At 54.1% G+C, this 21,733-nt stretch overlaps 1 protein-coding gene across 1 annotated transcript; it reads left to right on the top strand.

Annotated features, from left to right (window-relative positions):
• The first annotated feature begins 1,301 nt into the window (after positions 1–1,301).
• Positions 1,302–15,307, top strand: TGM1 (transglutaminase 1). The gene is made up of 15 exons (XM_029239380.1): positions 1,302–1,380; positions 2,057–2,446; positions 2,616–2,804; positions 3,806–4,054; positions 4,449–4,567; positions 4,675–4,782; positions 5,320–5,494; positions 5,884–6,022; positions 6,150–6,253; positions 8,590–8,678; positions 9,190–9,343; positions 9,451–9,732; positions 9,876–10,036; positions 10,370–10,506; positions 14,916–15,307. Exons 1-15 carry the CDS (start codon positions 1,362–1,364, stop codon positions 15,127–15,129), a joined length of 2,529 nt encoding a protein of 842 aa, XP_029095213.1. The 5' UTR covers positions 1,302–1,361; the 3' UTR covers positions 15,130–15,307.
• The last annotated feature ends 6,426 nt before the right edge of the window (positions 15,308–21,733 follow it).

Raw genomic sequence — 21,733 nt, 5'->3', positions numbered from 1 at the left:
TGGTCCTGGAGCCTCTGTCCCTGCTCCCCAAGCCACCTCCCTGCCTGATGCATCACCAAACTCAGCCTCTCCTCCAGTCAGCTTCCTTGTGTCCCCTTGCCCACCCTGTTTTCACTGTCTTCTGTTCAGTGTCCCATGGACAGAGCTGGGACAACAGCGGGATGGAGGCAAGAGACCCCAGGAACAGGGTCCCAGACTTCCGGAAGATGTCTGACCTCCTCTTTGCCTTGGGGCTCTCTTGGTGGCCTCCCTGGCATTTCTCCCAGTGTCAGGGTGAAGTTGGGGCAGGTGCCTGGAGCCGGTTGGTCAGGATTCCCAGGAAGAATTCCAGGTTGGAGAGCCCTGGCCTCCAGCTCACCAGACATTCATCTCAGTGAGAGAAGGGGGTACTCTGCAGCCTGGGGAGGGGGGGCCTTCATTCCCACCTGAGCCTCATAGCAAAGACCTCAGCCTCCTCCAAACCCCTCGGTTTGGGGGGTGGGGGGTGGCAGTTAGAAAACAAGAGATTGTTTCTACTCTGACCCCCCTAATCCCCAACCTGGAGGGACACAGGAAGCAGGGGGCAGCTCAGTCATGCTGGGGCCTGGGGCCTAGCTAGAGGAAGAAGGAGGGACAGACGGATGGTGGGGGCTGGCTGGTGGAGCCAGTCAGAGGGCCTGGCTGCTGGTGTCACCAGTGTGTACCAGCCTGGGATGCTGGGGGCTCCCTGGGCAGGACGAGTCCCAGAGCCAGGCCGGTGGGCAGTTTCACAGGGACGGAGGTGGGCAGCCTGAGCTTGGGAAGAGCGAGTCTGCTGGATAGAGTGTGGGTGGACCCTCCCTGCCCCATCGCGCTAGAGAAACTTCCCACACTACAGGGACGAGTCTTTCCCCCTCACCCGCACATGGACATCCACAAGCCAGGTGCCCCATCCAGAAAGCTGCTCACGGACCCCTCCCAGGAGATGACACTTGTCGCACCCTCCTCCACCGAGGAGGGCGTGCTTCTGATGCACCCAGTTTCGCAGGAGTCAGCATCCCTCGGACGGTGTGATCTCATCAAAGCCTTCCGACTTCGGCACTGACAGACCCCGCCCCCGCCCCCTCCCCAGCCCGGGCCCAGCCCCGCCTCCAGTCGGTTCCTGGCTCCTTGAAAGGGGAAAGAGGGTGCGGCCTAGCCTCATTTCCCACCCCTACCTCGGAAACAGCCCCCAGAGGCTGGGCTTCCTCCCTCGAGGATGGAGCAACCTTCCTTCCCCTTCTTCCCTGAAGCCTGGCCCCGCCCTCCCCCTCTCATAAACCACTTGCCGACCCGCCCCACGCTTTCCATTCGTGAGGCGGCATCAGTCCCGTCCCATCAGTCCCGACCTGTTCCACCCAGAGATGCCAGCACCTCCGTCAGGTGAGGCCCCGGCCAGGTGGGGTGCGAGCCAGCCCGAGCCTGTCGGTCCCAGTGAGGCTGCTCCCCACACACCGAGACTCTACACCTGGGAAGCCCGGCTCGGGCACCTCTGCCCCCGCCCAGCCCCTCCGGGCAGCTCCGCGTGGGTGTTTGACCAGCCGTGGGGAATATGTCAGGAGCCCAAGTCGTGAATGTCACTTGCCTGTGTAATGCAAGGAGCCTTGGGTGGGGGATTCCGCCTAAGAAATGGGTCCTTGAGGCAGGCAGCTCTGGATCTCTAGACCAAGGAGCTGGCAGGTGGAGGGAGCAGGCCCGGGATGGTCCTGTGCTGCTGCACCTTGAGGGTGCGACAAGTGTCATCTCCTGGGAGGGGTCCGTGAGCAGCTTTCTGGATGGGGCATCTGGCTTGGTGGATGTCCACGTGCGGGTGAGAGGGGAAAGACTCGTCTCTGTAACGTGGGAAGTTTCTCTAGGTGAGTCTGAAAGGAGTCTTTGGGGAAGGTCTCTGGGTGGGTCTGAGGGAATCTCAGGGTCAGGATCAGATCATCTCAGTCATCTGGCTGGGACTGAATCAGCTCTCTGGATGGAGGGTTTCTGGGTGAGCTGACTGGGGCGTGCTGTAGGGGTAAAGGAGGTCTGTGTGAGTGATCAGAGCCTCCCTGCCTTGTCCACACAGGCACGACGACGGGCAGTCCTCGTTCAGATGTGGGCCGCTGGGGAGGGAATCCCTGGCAGCCCCTCATGACACCTTCTCCAGAGCCGGAGCCAGAGCCAGACAGACATGCTCGCCAAGGGGGCTGCCCCTTCTGGGCTCACTGCTGTGGCTGCTGCTCGTGCCAGAATACAATAGATGAAGACTGGGGGCCTGAGCCCGGTGGAGACCACGGGTCTAACTCCAGGCCTCGAAGGCCCAGCCCCAGGGATCGAAGACCCGACTCCGGGGGTCGAAGACCCGACTCCGGGGGTCGAAGACCCGACTCCGGGGGTCGAAGACCCGACTCCCGGGGTCGAAGACCCGACTCCCCGGCTCGAAGACCCGACTCCCTGGGCAGCACTGTGAACACAGGTAGAGATGGCACCATCCAAGGTGAGGCCCACCTGTCCACGTTATCTGAGAGCCAAAATGCTTTAATGGGCCTGAGACTCATTCTGGCATCTCTGGGGGCCTGGGAGGCTAATGATGCAGGGCCGGACTCCCCATGGGGCTTCACTGAACCTGAGCTCTGGCCTTGCAGAGGGAAAGCTGGTGGTGACTGGTGTGGATCTGCTGAGTTCACCCTCGGACCAGAATCGCCAAGAGCACCACACGGACGAGTTCGAGTACAATGAGCTGATTATCCGCCGTGGGCAGCCTTTCCACATGGTCCTCTTCCTGTCTCGTCCCTATGAGTCGTCCGATCATGTCACCCTGGAGCTGTTCATCGGTCGGTGGAGCCCGCAGTGGGAGGGGTGAAGGCCCTGGGCAGGGTGGAGTGGGGGTAGGGGGCTGCGTAGCAGGGCTCCCCGCCCTGGTATTAGGGTCAAAGGGGCAGCTTTGGGCTCCTCACTCACCCCACTCCTCGCCCCTGCCAGATAAGGCAGGCGCAAGCATGTAAGTATGTCCCCAGGGGTGCCTCAGGGAGGGTCTGTTTTCCTAGGCTCACCCTCTTCAAGCCTCCAGGAGCACCTGTCTCAAAATTCTTTTTCTTCAGGTGCTTGGCACAGCATCCCCTTCAGTGTTTCTGCCTCTGTGTGTCTTTCTTTCTGGGTCTGCCCTCCTTCCTCAGGGTGTGGCTCCACGCTCTCTCCCACAGTGTCTCTCGGTCTCTCTGTCCCCATGGCCCAGGGCAGGTGCCTCCCTCATTGCATTGCTTGGTGGCTACTGACTGCCTAGGCCGGTGCTTATGCTGCCACAGGGGGCCGGCGACCCCTCGTACCCTTTGATTAGGGCCTAGCCTTGCCCACCCCAGCCTGTAATTTCCCAGGTACCCCCACCACCTCCAGCAAGGATGCCCTGGGCTCTGGAAGCTGCAGCCCCAGGGAGCAGGCAGGTGAACTTCAGGATATGAACTGCCCTTTCACGCGCAGCAGGGGCAACTGGACCCAGACAGGGTGGCTCTGCTCCTCCAGCCCAGGTGCTGGAACAGTCAGGCAGGGAGAGCGTGACGGTGACCTGGTCTCTTCTAGTCGCCTCTGAGTTAAGTGTCAAGGGAACAGGTTTGGGATGTTGGACTGGATCTCTGCCCTGACATGTGGGCAAACACTGGGTGGGGACAGAGCTGCTCTCAGATTGACCCAGGTGATGGTCCAACTCAGGGACACACTCACTGGCTCATACACTTTCTGGGTGGGGCTGCGAGAAGTCCAAGGCACCATCCCCCCCCCCCCCCCCCCCCCCCGCCTTCAGATAGGCTGCAGCAGCTAATCGATGCTTCCCCCACTGCAGGAAACAACCCTGAGGTGGGCAAGGGCACCCACGTGATCATCCCAGTGGGCCAGGGGGGCAATGGAGGCTGGAACGCCCAGGTGACCAAGTCCAGCGGGAAGAATCTGAACCTACAGGTCCACACCTCCCCCAACGCCATCATTGGCAAGTTTCAGTTCACGGTCCGCACACGCTCAGAAGCTGGCGAGTTCCAGTTGCCCTTTGACCCCTGCAATGAGATCTACATCCTCTTCAATCCCTGGTGCCCAGGTGAGCCTGCTGGAGTCAGAAGCCAGGCATGGACAGGAGGGGAGGGCAGGTCAGGGCTTCCTTTCCTGGGTCTGGCTACGTGCCTGGGTACCTAGCCCTAGGAGAAGCCAGCCTCCCATTGTCCAGGTGAGGGGACCTAGATCCAGGACCTAGAGAGGTGACCAGCCCAAGGTCACACAGTCTCACCTCTCCTGGGGAAGGGCCCTGGTTACAGCCACCCTCCTCTGATCATCTCTGTCATGCTCACTGCATCCTTCCTGGGAGGAGTGCTGTCAGGCTAGAGGCGTTCCTGCTCTTCCTCTGCGGTCATGAGTCCTGCAGAATCAGCCCAGGGGCAGGTGGGACCCAGGGAGAGGGCTGGAGGGGACCAGGCATATATGCTTTGGGAACACAGAGGACATCGTGTATGTGGACCGTGAGGACTGGCGGCAGGAGTACGTGCTTAATGAGTGTGGGAGAATTTACTATGGGACCGAAGCACAGATTGGCGAGCGGACCTGGAACTACGGCCAGGTACGGCTGGCTGGGGCCTCGTGCACTCAGGGGCACTAGAGGCAGGTAGGGTGGGGTAGGGGAGCAGGTGCTGGCCTAGGGGTCACCTCTGCCCTTCCTCCCTCCAGTTTGACCACGGGGTGCTGGATGCCTGCTTGTACATCCTGGACCGGCGGGGCATGCCATACGGAGGTCGCAGGGACCCCATCAGTATCTGCCGGGTCGTCTCCGCCATGGTGAGCACCCTCGCGTCTCTGAGCCCTACCGTGTGTCTGCCTGCTGCCTCCCCTGCTCCACCCCACACTCTTACCCTTCCTGATTCTGTCACTGCTCTTGCAAAGGGTACTGTGGGAAGTGGTCTCACCCTTCTTCCCTCCCTCGCCTGTCCCCCAACGCTCCCCTTCCTGGCTCCAGTTCCAGCTCTTGCGTAATGTAGGGCCAAACCCCAAACTTGGCACACCCAGCATTCACATTCATGTGTCAGACCAGGACGGGGTGGCGGGGGGTGGGGGGGGGGGGGGGGGGGGGGGGGGGGGGGGGGGGGGGGGGGGGGGTGGGGGGGGGGGGGGGGGGGGGGGGGGGGGGGGGGGGGGGGGGGGGGGGTGGAGTGGGCAGAGAGCTCTGGGAGTGGTGAGAGGGGCTCAGGCTGCTACTGGACCCTGAAGCCTTTAGGGGTGAGGGATGGTTGCAGGGTCAGAGGCTGGGCCGGGGGCCACACGGCAGGCCCTGAGCTTCTCCCCCAACTCTGCCCCACCCCGTCCTGTCCTGGGCAGGTAAACTCCTTGGATGACAATGGCATCCTGATTGGGAACTGGTCTGGAGAGTATTCCCGCGGCACAAATCCATCGGCGTGGGTGGGCAGCGTGGAGATTCTACTCAACTACCTACGCACCGGCTTCTCTGTCCCTTACGGCCAGTGCTGGGTTTTCGCCGGTGTGACCACTACAGGTAGTGGAGGGACGGGACAGGAGCTGCCTGGGCCCTACACGAAGGAGGGAGGGAAGCCAGGCTCTGCCTTCACGAGCCCAGCCCAGCTGTGGCTACAGTGTCGGAACAGGCAGGGTGGCTGGTAGGCTGGCCTTAATTATCATTAATTAGTGTTAACAACCAAGAGGGGCCTAGAGGAGAGGAGGGAGAAGGGACAGTTAGGGACAAGGCGAGGCCGGTGGCCTGGATTCCCCTAACCCCCAACACTCCCTGGCTTGGTGCCCTCCTGACCCTAGCGACCCCTGACCCAGTTGCCCCTGTCCCCTTGCTACTCCTGACCTCGTGCCTCACCTGCCCCCCACCCCTGCCCGGGCCCCGGGCCCTGAACCCCAACCCTGGTTTCCCCACAGTGCTGCGCTGCCTAGGCCTGGCCACCCGCACCATCACCAACTTCAATTCCGCGCATGACACAGACACGTCCCTCACCATGGACATCTACTTTGACGAGAACATGAAGCCACTCGAGCACCTGAACCATGATTCCGTCTGGTGAGGCTGGGGCTGGCCTGCCCGTCCCTGCTGAGGACTGGTGACCTGAGGCCTGGGCGCCAGGGGGATGCTGGGGAGGCCCTGGGGGGTGGGCAGCTCACGGAGCCCTCCGGCCATGTCCATCCAGGAACTTCCACGTGTGGAACGACTGTTGGATGAAGAGGCCGGATCTGCCCCCAGGCTTCGATGGATGGCAGGTTGTGGACGCCACACCCCAGGAGACCAGCAGCGGTGAGGCAGGGCCCTGCCTGGCTCCTGAACCCCACTTGGGGCCCCTCCCTGTCTCCCCAGCCAGGGTAACAAACTCCAGCATCCCGGACGGGGCCTTAGAGCCGGGTCCTTTAACCCCGCAGTTCTTCAAACAGACTCCTCAGGGCAAATCACCATGTGGCCCTTCATTTATTTTTACCTTTCTGCGTAACTATTTGCCTAAATTTTATTTATTTGTAATGATTATTACACTCAGATGGCTCAAAAGTCCAAGGATTCGAGAGAATTCAGTGAGAGGTTTCCCTCCCCTGACAAATCCACTATTCCCACTTGCTTTTTTATTTACATATCCTGGAGGTAATTAATTGAAGGTGTAGTAGGTGGGTGACATGTACCATGCAGGGTGGTTGGGAGGATCTAATGATAAGTCATAGTAGACTAGCAGCATGGCTGCGGCTTCGTAGCTACTCAGTTAAGTATTAGCTCCTTCCTCCTCTCTGTATCCAACTGTCTTGGGAGATCCTGGCATCTACTTTGCCTCACTGAGCCTGTCTCCCCATGTGTAAAAGGAGACCATCGTGCGAGATGTTTTCTAAGAGACGTTTATATATATTCTTTTAAAGTTTAAAAAGTCATTATTTTAAGTAAAACATGCTTGGAAGGAAAAAAAAGGGATAGAATTGTATAGCATAAAGTATACAATTCCCTATCCTCTCTCAGGTGGTTTGTTTCGTTTTGTTTCAAGGAAATTTCTATATCCTACTCCAGACCTGATACGTTGGACCTTCAGGGAATAGACTCTAGGAATCTGTATTTTTGAAAGTTCTGGTGATGTTGCAGATCAGCTGGGTTTGGGAGTTCCTCTAGGGCACAGAGCATTAGGTCAGCAGCAGAGCAGACCCAGCCCCCAACTTCCTCTTTCAACACATATTCTCACTTTTACCAAGTTCCTCTCGTATCTGTTCCACTGCTCCACTGAGTTATATGTACAGTATGAAAAAATCAGGTTTCAGAGAAAAGAGCTTCTGTAACACAGTCCAGCCTAAGAAGTAATCACTGACGACATAACCTACTAGTCTCTTTTCCACAATGCACGTTTCTGCAAAAATTAGGCTTCCCGTGCTGTTCTCAGACAGGTCCCGCACACCCTTCCCACCTTAATACTCTGACCCCAGGCAGCCCCACCTGCCTGACCGGTTGCCTCTCCCGCCAACCCCTGCCACCTCTCCCTTCCTCACCCTGGGTCAGATAGCCTTCCCCTAGCCTACATTCCTCCTCTGGTCTCTGGCCAGACCCCTCCCCCCTCAGTCATCTCTGTGAACGGTGCCCCCTGAGTTGTGCAACCCCAGTGATGCCTGCGACGCTGGAACAGCCTGCAGGACACCGGGAGATCTGAGTTCTTGTCCCCACTCTGGGAAGTGGTGGGCTGGGCGGCAGCCAGGGCCTCTGAGGCCAGCCAGACCCGGGCTTGATTCTAGCTTGATCACTTCTTGGATATGTCATCTTGGGCAAGTTCCTTGCACCTTCAGGTTTCGGTGTTCTTGTTTGTAATAGGTGGGTGACATGTACCATGCAGGGTGGTTGGGAGGATCTAATGATAAGTCATAGTAGACTAGCAGCATGGCTGCGGCTTCGTAGCTACTCAGTTAAGTATTAGCTCCTTCCTCCTCTCTGTATCCAACTGTCTTGGGAGATCCTGGCATCTACTTTGCCTCACTGAGCCTGTCTCCCCATGTGTAAAAGGAGACCATCGTGCGAGATGTTTTCTAAGATTCTCTCCTGTTGGATGGCCCTCACTTCCTGTTCCGTGTCCTCTCCTGCCAAGCTTCCTCCCTATCAACCCATCTCTTCCAGAAAACCCTCCCGAGCACACTGAGGACAGACTGTGTTTCCCACCAGCTCCCCTCTCACCTCCCCACAGAGAGGACACAGTAGGCTGCAGAGCTGAAGGGTTGTTCTGGATCTTTCTGGAATGGTGACTGTGATGTCATTGCTCTCCCAGCCGGCAAGCAGAGCCACGGTGGGCTCTGGGTTTGTCTTGATGTAGGATGGCTGTTGACCGCAGGGGGTTACAGACAGCTGACATGCAGCTTCAGCCAGTAGAGGAAGTATGCCAGCAATTTGATTAGCAAGGCAGGCCTGTCCCCACAGTTGTCCCTGTCCCCCTATCCCCCACCAAGGACTGAGGCCAAATAGAACATGTGCACTCCTTTGTTTAACCTCCCTGAGTTGGACTGGTGGGAGCTGACCCAAGGCAGTGGGCGCTGGGCCTGGATGGGTGGGCCCAGGATCTGGGTGGGGGGTTCCCCCTCAGCCTCCTTGGCTCTCTCACCCCCATGCTACCCTCACTCCGCTAGGCATCTTCTGCTGTGGCCCCTGCTCTGTGGAGTCCATCAAGAATGGCCTGGTCTACATGAAGTATGACACACCCTTCATTTTTGCTGAGGTGAGGCCTGTGTGGCCGGTGCCTTTGTGGGCAGCCTGGGGAGACCAGGGCACTGGTGTTAGCCCTGGGTTCTCTGGTCCTGACCTCACCACCGACCGACTAGCTGTGTGACCTTGAGCAAGTCACTCATTCTATGAGTCTTAGTTTCCCCAACTGTTAAAAGGGGGATAATAATGGCTGCCATGCTTCCTGTGCTCAGGATCAAAAGAAATAATGGGTATGAAGCTGCTCTATAACTCGTAGAGTCAGCGAACGAGCATAAGGGATTACTGTTATTAATGTTGAATGCATTGTAAGGAGCCTCCCAGACCAGTTTCTTCCCCACTCTCTGGCCTTGTCTGGCTCAGCTTGGAAAGTCTCCCGGTTTGGCTCTTCCAGGAAGCTCCCAACCTTTGGATCTAGCCCTCCATGCAGCTCCTAGGATGCAGGGAAGGCAGCTGGGGGTCAGTCCCACCCTCAGACCCTCTGGCTCACTCACTCCCGGCTCACACCCCACACACGCCCCAAACAGGTGAACAGTGACAAGATCTACTGGCAGCGGCAAAGTGATGGCAGCTTCAAGATCGTGTACGTGGAGGAGAAAGCCATCGGCTCGCTCGTCGTCACGAAGGCCGTCGGCTCCAACATGCGGGAAGAGGTCTCCCACATCTATAAGCACCCAGAAGGTACCAGCCCCCCAACCTGGCCAGCTCCGACCACGCCAAGGGTTCCCACCAAGCACTCGCCAACTCCAGCAGCAGTGGTAGGCTCACCATTGACCCTCAACCCCCAGGCTCAGAAGCAGAGCGGAAGGCAGTGGAGACCGCAGCCGCCCACGGCAGCAAACCCAACGTGTACGCCATCCGGGACTCCGCTGAGGATGTGGCCCTGAAGGTGGAGGCACAGGACGCAGTGATGGGGCAGGACCTGACCATCTGCGTGGTGCTGACCAACTGCGGCAGCAGCCCCCGGACTGTGAAGCTGCACCTCTACCTCTCCGTTACCTTCTATACCGGCGTCTCTGGGTCTGTCTTCAAGGAAAGCAAGAAGGAAGTGGTGCTGGCGCCGGGGGCCTGTAAGTGCTTCTTCCCCAGCCCTGCCGCCTCCCCCCACCCCCCCGCCCCACGGCTGGGCACCCCGGGGCTGGGGACATGGAGACCCCAGGAGGCCGGGTCTGGGGAAGCTGGCCTCAGTGACACCATGCCTCTTCCCCCGCAGCGGAGCGCACGGCCATGCCCGTGGCCTACAAGGAGTACCGGGTCCACCTCGTGGACCAGGGGGCCATGCTGCTCAACGTCTCGGGCCACGTCGAGGAGAACACGCAGGTGCTGGCCAAGCAGCACACCTTCCGTCTGCGCACCCCGGACCTCACCCTCACGGTAGAGCAGCTGGCTGGGGCAGGGGGAAATCGGAGGGCCAGGGGAGGGGGCACTGGGCCAGGAGCCACGGCAGGAGGAGGTCAGGGACCAGCTCTGAGCTCCTGGGCTTCGGTTTCCTCCTCTGGAAAATCAGATCTCATTTCCCTGATTCTGTGGTGGCTGCAGCTGGAGAGTGGGTTGGAGTTTCCTGTCTGGCTTTGGGAGAGCCCTCTCTCGGGGGCAGAAACGTGGGGTGAGGGCGGTCTTGATTCGAAGGAGCTCTCCCTCTCTGGGGGAGCGTCTGGTCCCGTGAGTTCGGCCAGGGGCTCTGATGGGGGCCTCTTTTTCTCTCAGTTACTGCGAGCAGCCGTGGTTGGCCAGGATTGCGAGGTCCAGATTGTCTTCCAGAACCCCCTGCCTATCACCCTCACCAACGTTGTCTTCCGGCTCGAGGGTTCCGGGTTGCAGAGACCCAAGACCCTCAACGCTGGGTGAGTCCGGCCCCTCCTCCTTCCCCTGCCGCTGCCCTTGCCTGCCTCCTGGCGGCCTGGGTCCCAGCTTTGCTTCCTCTCTCTGTCAGGACGGTAAGGTCTGTCGCTTGGGGCCCGCCAGCAGCACCTCCTGACTCAGTTCAGCCCACCCAGCACTTAAAAGGCCTGCTGTGGGCAGTGCTCCGTGGTGTCCCCGCCCTGCCTCACCGGCTCGTTAGGGAGCTAAAACCTCATATAGGAATCCCTAGCAGCTCGTCACTACTGTCACCCAGCACTCAGCAGTTGAGCAGGCACTGTCAGGAATATAAGTTCATTTGGAGACCACAGAAACCCCTTAAGGTACATTAGAGATCATCACCTGGGCCGTGTGCCCCAGGGCAAGTGACTGATCTCTGCGCCTCAGTTTTCTCACCTGTAAAGTAGGGATAACGATAAGCCTGGCTCTGACGATCAGAAGAGACGCTGCCCGTAAAGCACTCAGCATGGTGCTCGGCACAGCATTAGTGTTCTGTTGGTAGCTGTCCCCCCCCTTTACGGATGGGGCAGCTGGTGGCCACATCTCACAGGGTCTCACAGCTCCTAAGGGGCAGGCTCTGCCCCTCCCGCTTTGCTGAGAGCACAGGCTCTCAAGCTTGTTGCTGGCGTGGTGGCATGAGGACCGAGCAGCAGTTCCGAAGGCGAGAGCCCTGTGCCTCGGGCCCTCACCCAGCCTGCCGGGGCCTGATCCCGAGCCACGTGAGGCTCTGGGCCAGGCCCGTGCCCACAGTCGTGTTCCTGGGCCTGTGCTGCCATCTCTGACACAGACCCACGCACGCAGGAACAGCATAGAGGGAAAGCAGAGAAGGCCAGAGGCTGACTTCTAAGATCAGCCTTCTGGGGACAGGGACAGGAAGTTTCCTCATTCGACAAAGAGCTCCCGAGGGACAGTGACAGCATGCGCTCAGAGGGGCTGGGTGAGGAAGCAGAGGGTCCCTGCCCACCCTGCCCATCCCTCTCCCCACACACAGCAGGCGGCTCTGCCTGGTGGTGGCTGCCACTTTCCCCAACAGGCCAAAGCTGAAAAGGTTGCTGTTCAGATCTTTGCCCCAGCCTGGCCCCCTGGATGATGGGACACATCACAAACGAGTGCTCTCCTTCCGTCGCCCTAAAAGGGTCTCTGGCAGCTTAGAGAGTGGAGCTTGGAACTCCCAGACAGCTCACCTGCTGGTGTCTCTCACCTGCAGCTGACAGAGGGAGGTTCACCTGTTCGGAGGGATTCCCCAGAGCGGGGCTCCCCTCAGCAGCCCCACCAGATCTTTGATTCTTGCCCCTGCCTGGGAATAAGGAAAGGACCTCTGCACTGAGTGATGGACACCCAGCTCCCCTCTTCAGCTGTGGGGCTTGTGCGAGTCTCCCCCAACTTAAAGGTCTCAGTCTTCCCATCGGTAGGTGAGAGAGTTAGATGGTAGTTTCTCAAGGCAGGTCCTCCTTGGACATCCTGTGGCTCCTCAGCTGCTGTGAGCCCAGGCCAGGGCCACCAGGACAGCTGAGAGCCCTGAGCTCCTGGCTCAGATATATTAGATTCCAAGACGGGCATCACTTCCCTCTCATCTGCGCATCCAAGGCTGTGGCATGGAACCCCATTGTGCCACCCAGCCTGCTGAGCGGCCACTTAATAAACATTCCAGAACTTACTCCTTCAGATGGCTATTGTCACCACCAAAGCAGTCACCAGGGGAAGCTGGAAGACTGCTCCAAATCCTTCTCGGGAATTTCCCCCAGAGCCTGAATCATATTCTCTAGAATGTCCTTAGGGTGGTCTTCTAAGGGGGTGGATTTGACTTTGGGGAAACAACCTCAAGTCATTTAGAATTAAGACTTAATTAATAAGGTAAGTGAACAAGGTGGGTCATAATGCCCTTTTCGATCAGAACTGAAGCTTGGCTGTAAAGGAGGGGCAGTGACTTGTCCGGGTGTGCGTGCGTACCCAAGTTGGGTGCGTGTGATGTGTGTGTGGTTTTAAATGGCTGTGAAGGAAAATCTGAGAGGAGTTTTTTCAAATGTTCAACAGGGTTGAACCAGTACATAGTTGAAGGACAATGCTAATTTGGATGTCCAAGTTCAGATGTCCTGTCAGGGAGTTGGTTTTATTACCTGCACTCACTTACGGGCACATTCCAACATGAGCAGCTGACGTGCTCAGCTTAAAGTGGCAAACTGGGGTGCAGCCAAGGTCTCGCCTGACTCTTAAGACCTACTCTTAAGGGTAGGAAGAGATCTTGACATCCCTAGCTGGAATCTGGAGAGCGTTTTCTCTTGGAAATAATGTTATAAATAAAGGCTAGGCTCTGAAATAGTACAGTTCAATCATAGTATGGGTTAAATAGACTTTTGAAGGCTGATCTGAACCTAAACAACCTTTAGCCTGCATCGATGGAAAAGTGAGCACAAATTAAAAGTGCAGATTCGTAACCAGGCAGAGTATAGCCTACCTGCTAAGTTATAGACTTAATTTCTTTCTTTCTTTTTTTTAAATAAATTTACTTATTTATGTATTTATTTTTGGCTGCGTTGGGCCTTCGCTGCTGTGTGCGGGCTTTCTTTATTTGCAGCAAGCGGGGGCCACTCTTCGTTGTGGTGCACAGGCTTCTCGTTGCGGTGGCTTCTCTTGTTGCAGAGCACAGGCTCTAGGTGCACGGGCTCAGTAGTTGTGGATCACGGGCTCTAGAGCGCAGGCTCAGTAGTTGTGGCGCATGGGCTTAGTCGCTCCGCGGCATGTGGGATCTTCCCGGACCAGGGCTCGAACCTGTGTCCCCTGCATTGGCAGGCAGATTCTTAACTACTGCGCCACCAGGGAAGTCCCTAGACTTAATTTCAAGTTGTATATTATGATAGGAAGTCTAGAAATTAAGTCTATAACCTAACAGGTAGGCTATAGATATCTATCTCCCTGTCTCCCCTGCTTCCCACCTTCATAGAGCTTGGAGGCACCTTCAAGACCATCTGATCCCACCCCCTCATTTTACATTCGCTTCTGTTTTACACCAGAAAGTGAGGATGACTGGTACCTTGTTCTAAACCACACAGTTAACAACGGTAGAAGAAGGAGTACAGAGTGGTCCGGGGACGCCCCTTGGAAGGAGGCTCCAAGCTGTTTTGCCCCAAGGAGAGCTCATCCTCAATGTTGGGGTGTTGACTCATTCTCTTGGAGGACTGTGGTGTTTGCACAGAGTCTGGCTCCAGAGACAGTCCCCAAGGCAGGCTCAGGTTGAGCAGGGGCCAGAGGTAAAGGTTTAAGGCAGAGGCAGGAAAGGACAGATGCTAACAGGCGTGAGAAGGTGCGATATAAATGCAGTCACAGTCAGTGTGTAAGCACACGTGCAGATTGCTGGAGGAGCTCAGAGAAGGGTGAGATTCATTTTCCTGAGGGCAGGAGGTGCTCCAGGGAGCCCTCACTGAGGAGGAGTTGTGAGCTGGGTCTGGAGGCAGCCTGGGGGCAAAGCTTGAAGACAGAGGTGAGTTCAGGGAAGGGGAGGAGCTCAGTGGGACTGACGGGCAGGAGGAATGGGGGGATGATGAGGTGGTGCAGGCAGGCAGGGTGACTCAGAGTGAGCCTGTGTGTCAGGTTAGGGAGCTACAGTTTCATCTATCTCATAAACACCGAGGAAGCCAAGCCGGTGAAGGGCTCAGTTCATCTCTGAGTGCTTGGAGAATAGAATGGAAAATGAGATGGGAGGCAAGGAGGCCAGTTAGAAGGCTGGTGAAATTGTGATTCCCAGAGGGGTGGTCTGGGACTAGAGGTCCATGGGAAGGAAGAAAATAAAGACACTGTAGTGTGTGTGTGCACACCAGCATGTGTGTTTCTTTCTCTCTCACTCACACACACGAATGTGTGTCAATTTAATTGAAAGATGCCAATTGTCTGTTCTTTTTTTTTTTTTTTAATAACAAGCTGAAGTGTGATCGTAGCAGAGGCTGATTGATTAATTTTCTTCCACCTTCTTCCTCGGCAAACCTGAAAGTATTTGGCAATACTGTGTTGAGCCCCAAAGTCTCCCTTTGAAGTTTCCTTGTTCTTGGAAACCCTACGGGGATTGGGGCTGACCTGGTTGGGGCAGGAGCATTGGCCATGGAGAGGAGGGGAGGCAGTGCCTCTGTCTTTGTCCGGATGTTTGTGAGAGCAGGGAGGGAGGAGTCCTGGATGCTGAGGAGATTTCCAGCTCCAGCAGCTGGGTGGGTGGCCACTGATCTAGCCTTGCAGAGGTGGCCTTGGGGTTCAGGCATTGTTCCGGATGTGGAGATTCCAGCTGAGCCCAGAAATGCCTGAAGGGCTCCACCTGCTGCTCCTTCCTTCCTGCCTGCCCCATCAGCCCTTACTCCCCACTCCACCCTCGGTCACCCCAGGCCCATGATTCTATCTCTGCCCACAGGGACATTGAGGGCAACAAGAGAGTGACACTGCGCCAGACGTTCGTGCCTGTGAGACCAGGCTCCCGCCAGCTCATTGCCAGCTTGGACAGCCCACAGCTCTCCCAGGTTCATGGGGTCATCCAGGTGGATGTGGCCCCGGCCGCTGGTGGCAGGGGCTCCTCAGATACTAGAGGCAACGGTAGCTCAGAGGAGACCATCCCTATTGCATCTTGAGGTGGGGCTTAGCCCTGGGCCAGGAGCAATGCGAGTGGAGTCAGATGAGCAAGGGCATTGCCTCAAGACAGGGGCCCGCTGCAGAGCAGTTCCCCAGGGCCTCAGGTGGGGAGACCGGGACATCTGGGGAGGAACCGATCTCATTTGCACAGATGCTAATAAACTGTTTTACAATGAAGCTGCCGTTCTGTCCATCTGTCAGTCTATGCCGAGCCAAGGAGCCCCACGGCCTATCCTGGGGATGCCCTTGGCATTTCTGACGCCCCTAGTTCTGAGAAGCACGGCTGGCACGTCAGCAGTGGTACCACTCAGCAGCTCTTGAGATGGGGCCGCTTGGCGTCAGGACAGCCTCCAGCGCTTACCTGCCCAGTCTTCACCTGCTGACCAAAGCCCTCCGGAAGCTCCCTGGGCTCAGTGGCCTGCCGCCTCCACAGCACCCCCTGTGGGAAAGAAGAACCTAAAGTCCCTTCTGTAGGCACATGTTTGAGGTAGAAATAGGCTGGAGTTCTCTCTGAGCAGCAGAAGCCACGTTCTAATATTGATCTTCAAATATCCTTGTCTAAGAATTGTTACAAAAGTAATACGTGTTCAGGGTTGAGCACTAAGAAGATACAGAAAATTATAAAGCAGAAAATAACAATAATCCTCAAGCCCCGCCATGTACAGAAAGTAACTGAGCGTTGTGTTTCATATGCTGCTTCCCTGCCCCCCTCCCACAAATGACCTATGGTGAGCATTTTCCTACAGCATTAAATAGTCTTGAAAGCATCGTGTTTAGAGACTGGATGGTAGGCTAGGCTTCCAGGCCACCCTCCTGGTCCTCCTGGATCTCTGGCTATCCTTCTCAGTTTCCTTAGCTGGGGCCTCCGCCTCGGCTCAGACTCCAGTGTTGGGGTGACTCAGGCCTCTGCCCCAGGCTCTCTCTCATCCAGCTACACTCTGTCAAGGTGAGCTCTGCCAGACTCGAGGTTTTAAGGACTGCTGGCTCCCAAAATTGTATATTTTCCTTGAACCTCAAATCTGTATATTTACTGCCTTCTCCGTATCTCTACAATGTGGATGTCTCAAAGACACCCCAAGTATAACACATCCAAGGTCAAACTCCTGACCTCCCTCCAGCATATATCCTCCTACATCTTCCCCTACATCAGTAAATGGCACCTCCATCTTTCCAGTTTCTTGGGCCCAAACTCTTGGAGTCACCCTTAACTCCTTTCTTTCTCTCACATCTCACATTCAATCTGTCAGCAAGTCTTGCTGGTTCTACCTCCCATTCATAGGTGTCTAGAATCGGACCACTCCTTATCTCCTCTACAACTGCCATCCTGCCCGAGCTGCCTTCATCTCTCAGCTGGACTGTTGTACCCCCTTCCTAATCATTTCCCCATTTCCACTCTTGCCCTTTGATACCCTGTTCTTCACACAGCAGCTGGAACGAGCAGGTGAACCAGATCATGTCAATCTTCTGCTCAAAACCTTCCACTGGGGCTTCCCTGGTGGTGCAGTGGTTGAGAGTCCGCCTGCTGATGCAGGGGACACGGGTTCGTGCCCCGGTCCCGGAAGATCCCACATGCCGCGGAGCGGCTGGGCCCGTGAGCCATGGCCTCTGAGCCTGCGCGTCCGGAGCCTGTGCTCCGCAATGGGAGAGGCCACAACACTGAGAGGCCCGCGTACGGCAAAAAAAAAAAACAACAAAACAAAAAACCTTCCACTGGCTTCCCCCAAAGTCAAAGTCCTTAACAGTGCTCTGTGACTCCGCCCTCCCTCCCCTTCCCCTCCCCCGGCTCAGTCCATCCAGCTCGCTGGCCCCTTCCTACCTGGACAGCGCCTGGCACATTCCTGCTCCAGGAGCTCTGCAGGGCTGTGCTCTGCTTGAGGGCTTCTTCCCCACATGGCCCCATGGCTCACTCCCTCTTCTCCTTCAAGACTTCCTTAAGTGCCACCATCTTAAGGTCTTCTCTTCCATCCCATTTTAAAATTGCAACACCTTCTATGTTTCCTATCTCCCTTTTTTCTTTCTTTTTCTCCATAGTACATGTTACCATGTGGTGTTCTATACATTAAATTTTTTGTATCATTTATTATCTAATTCTCTCTACCAGTACTGCACCATCCTAGTCCAAGCCACCATCCTCCCTCACTTGGATTGAAGCCCCAGTCCTCTCACTAGCCTTTGCCCTGCCCTGTCTATTCTCAACTTGGCAGCCAGAGGGATGCTTTTAAATGTCAGTCAGATTATGTCACCGATCTGCTCACACTCCCCAGTGGCTACTCACTTCTCGCAGAATAACAGCCATGGCTGCTTCACTTTCTTGGTGTTTCTCAAAGCCTTGACCTCCTGGCCTTTGGACTAACAGTTTCCCCTGCCTGGCACACTCTTCTTCTGATATCCGTGTGGCAGGCACTCTCCCCTCCTTTGAAGTCTATCCTCGAATATCACTGTCTTAATGCGGCCTTTTCTGGCCACCCTATTTTAAATTGCAACCCACTCCTCTCCTCATGACCACTTTTCCCTGCTTTATTTTTCTGCATAACACTTATCCACATCCAACATATTCAATATTTTAACAATGCATTTATTCATTGTGTCCCCCCTCCCCCAAGTGGAATATAAACTCCACAAGAGCAGTGATTTTTGTCTGATTTGGTCTCTGTTGTATGCTCAGAATTTAGTGCATAGAAATGCTCACTAGATACTTGCTGAGTGAAGAAGAATTTGGCACTAATCTATTTATGTATAATAACACCTGTCATCTTCACAAAGACCTCATAAGCTCACTGTATTATAATTTCCCCTCTACAGATGAAGAATCTGAGGCAAGGGGCTAGGGAACCCATCAAAATCATTTAGCACTCTAGAATAGGATTAGAACCTGAGTCTGGCTCCACAACCTGTATTTTATCTCAGACTGAAAGTGACCCCACAGAGCTCTTAATTCCACCCCCAAACTCTTCTTCCCCTAGTTTCTCCCGTCTCATTGTTACTATAATCACCCAGTTGTTCCAGCCAAAAACCTACAAGTCACCCTTGATTCCTCCCTCTTCTCTCCTCCCAGATTCACTCCACCAGTATTTCTTATGAGTTCTATGTCCAAAATCTATCTGAATCTATCATTCTCTCCACTTGCACTGTCACTGTGCTCTCTCCCTATGGAACTGCCATAGCCTCCCGGTGTGTTTCCACTCTTGTTCCTGAATAATCCAGTTTCTACATAGCCAGTGAGCTTTCTAAGCTCTAAATTAAATCCTGGTACTCTCCTGCTTAAAACCGGATGAGGCTGGTACTGAACCCAAACAGCAGCTGTTTGCTGCTTGGAAAGCCAATATACAAGAGACAAATGTCGTTGGGAAGGGTATGGCTGCTTTATTCAGGAGGCCAGCAACCTGGGAAGATGGTGGACTAATGTCCCAAAACCAATCTCCAAATTTCTGGTTAGGGGACAAAGGTTTTAAAGGGGAGTTTCAGGGGCGTACAGGAGGGGGACCTATGTGCAGAAGGGCACAGCCAGCTCCAATAATAATAATAAATAATAAACTGGTTGTGTGGTGTTCTGGTCGGCAACATCTTGATCTTCTACTCTAGGGTCGGTCTGCTCCCATATCTTTAAGCCCAGTCCCTGGAACTCTTAAGCAAGCAAGATTAATTGTCCCCTAGTCAGCTAGTCATTCTCCAAATAGCTCTAAGACACGCCAGGGTCAGTAGGAAGGGGAGATGCATGTAAATTTTTAAATCTCTACTGCTCAAAATGGAGCAGCTTATGTTATGGCTACACTTCCAGTGCTTTTCCATCACCCTTGGATCAAGGCAAAGTCTTACCCTCATCTATCTAGCCCTGCAGCCCTCTCCAACCTCAACTCCACCACATGCCCCTGGCCCTGCTGCCTCAGCCCCACAGTCCTTCTGCTTCTCAAACTCACCAACCTTCTACCTAAGACTTGGCATCTGCCCTTCCTTCTGGAGGAGCACCCTTCCTCCAGGTGGCATGGCTGCCCCCGTCTTTCAGGTCTCAGCTCAGATGTCACCTCCCCATAGATCTCTTCCCTGTCCATCAATCCGACTAGTTTGCCGCCTCCAGCCTCTTAAGTATATCACCCTATTTTATTTCGTATCCTACCTAGCACTTATTGTTTAACATCAGCGTGTTTATTTATTTATTAAATTCTGTCTCTTTTCTCTAAAATGTAAGCTCCTTAAGAGCTTTATCTGTCTTGTTCACACCAGTGACCCAGAACCTAGAACAGGGTCCAGCACAGAGCTGCACAAGAAGTGTTTGCTACTTACAAAGTTAAAAGCAACAATTTGCAACATATAACTTATAATTGTTCCTTGAATTTATGGAGCAAGCCCCAGTAGTTGTACTAAGTTTCTGTCTTGTTTTGTTTTGTTTTAATTTTTTAAATTTATTTTTGGCTGCATTGGGTCTTCGTGGAGGTGTGCGGGCTTCTCATTGTGATGGCTTCTCTTGTTGCGGAGCACGGACTCTAGGCACGTGGGCTCAGTAGTTGTGGCACGCAGGCCCTAGAGCAGCAGTTGTGGTGCGGGGGCTCAGTAGTTGTGGCTCGTGGGCTTAGTTGCTCTGCAGCATGTGGGACCTTCCCAGACCAGGGATCAAACCCATGTCCCCTGCATTGGCATGTGGATTCTTAACCACTGCACCAGCAGGGAAGTCCTGGTACTATGTTTTTTTAATAAAAATGAACAAATGATATTATTTCTTTGATTAACCTCTCATTCCTAGAAACTTAAGTCTTCCCAGAATTTTACTGTTCTTTTCTCTCTCTCTCTCTTTTTTTAATTGAAGTATAGTTGATTTGCAATGTTGTGTTAATTTCTGCTGTACAGCAAAGTAATTCATTATACATATATATACATTCTTTTTCATATTCTTTTTTTTTTTTTTTTTTTGCGGTACGCGGGCCTCTCACTGTTGTGGCCTCTCCTGCTGTGGAGCACAGGCTCTGGACGCACAGGCTCAGCGGCCATGGCTCACGGGCCCAGCTGCTCCGCAGCATGCAGGATCCTCCCGGACCGGGGCACGAATCCGTGTCCCCTGCATCGGCAGGCGAACTCTCAACCACTGCGCCACCAGGGAAGCCCTTTATATTCTTTTATATTCTTTTCCATTATTGTTTATCACAGGATATAGAATATAGTTCCCTGTGCTATACAGTAGGACCTTGTTGTTTATCCATTCTATATATACTAGTTCACATCTGCTAACCCCAAACTCCCAGTCCATCCCTCCCCGACCCCCCAAAGTTTTGCTATTCTAAATAGAGCTGTGATAAATATCCTTGTATAAGCACATAAATCTTTGGGCTTATTTTAAATTATTTCCTTAAAATAACCGCCCAGAGTGAGAATTATTGTGTAAAGGGGATTGAGCACATTTAAGGTGGTTGATACATTTTATTAAGTTAGTTTCCAGAAAGGTTGAGCAGTAATGCAACAGTATCTCTTTTTATTGAGCTCCCAGGAAAATGTGAGAGCTTAAGATTTCTAACAACTTTGTAACTTGCTTCACATTTGTTCATTTTACCTTGGTCCCCTGTATATATTAGAGCTCACAAATGCTTGAAAGCCTCAAAAAGAAAAACAAAACAAAACAACAACAACAAAATGGGAAAGGAATGCTATTCTCCAAACAGCTAGAGGGAAAGAAACAAATATACGTTGAGCTCCTACTATGAGTTAAGCTCAAACTGGGTGCTTTATGGAGATCATCTCCTTTAATTCTCTGGGGGTGAGCATCAGAATCCCTGTTGTTCCAGCTTAATTTGTTCTTAGACCTCTGGTTCCCCTCCCCTAGAATGTAAGGGCAAGGACCTTATCTCTCTTATGCTTACTCATTGTGACTTACAGTAGATGCTCATTAAATATCTGTTGAATGGAAAATGAACTAAATTGGAGGGTGATGGGGAGTCTGGGGGCTTAGGGGTGCAGTGGAGGATTGTGTTTTGGAGCATTTGCGGGAAGAATGCACGATGGATAACTAGACCAGGTCTGGGAAAGAGAGAGATAAATGGGCACTCAGGGAGCTGAGTAGTGACCAGCAGGGCAGAGCTCTTACTTGGACTGTACCTCAGAAAACTGTACTAGGGAAACCTATTTAATGCCATTTTCATTTATTTATATGATTATTTCCTTTACATTACAGAGTACTTTTTTTTTTTTTTTTAACAAAGAGAAGTGTTCTTAGTCTTGGTTTTAAGAAATCCACTAGAGTTGCCGACTTAGTTGATGCCTTCTGGACAGTGATAAGGCAGTCATTATCTCTGAGTCTTGGTCACCAGTTTTGGTTCTCCTGGGACACCTGGTATACAAAGTTGATCACTAGGGAGGAGGTGGATTCTTTGCATCAGTAGCCCAGGTTTTCCTGAGTGTAAAGACCCAGTATTATCAGTTCCTTCTGCCCCAAGATTTAAAGTTGGGAACATTAGTGTGGACTATGGTAGCTTCAACTGAAGCCCAATAGCCGGGAAAGAAACCATCCCAGCCTTGGAGAACTAGGCTGGATACCAGGGTGCATGAATCCCATGTAGGTGGGTTTGACTTGGCAAAGTCTGGGGCTAATGCTGGAAGCTCCTGCAGCCCCTTAGGCCA

Source organism: Monodon monoceros, unplaced genomic scaffold (genome assembly GCF_005190385.1).
Source record: "Monodon monoceros isolate NGI ecotype Baffin Bay Population unplaced genomic scaffold, NGI_Narwhal_1 Super_Scaffold_21, whole genome shotgun sequence".
NCBI classification, from domain to species: Eukaryota; Metazoa; Chordata; class Mammalia; order Artiodactyla; family Monodontidae; genus Monodon; species Monodon monoceros.
The sequence above is the reverse complement of the archived record's forward strand: the minus strand, read 5'-3'. Positions and strand labels throughout refer to the sequence as shown.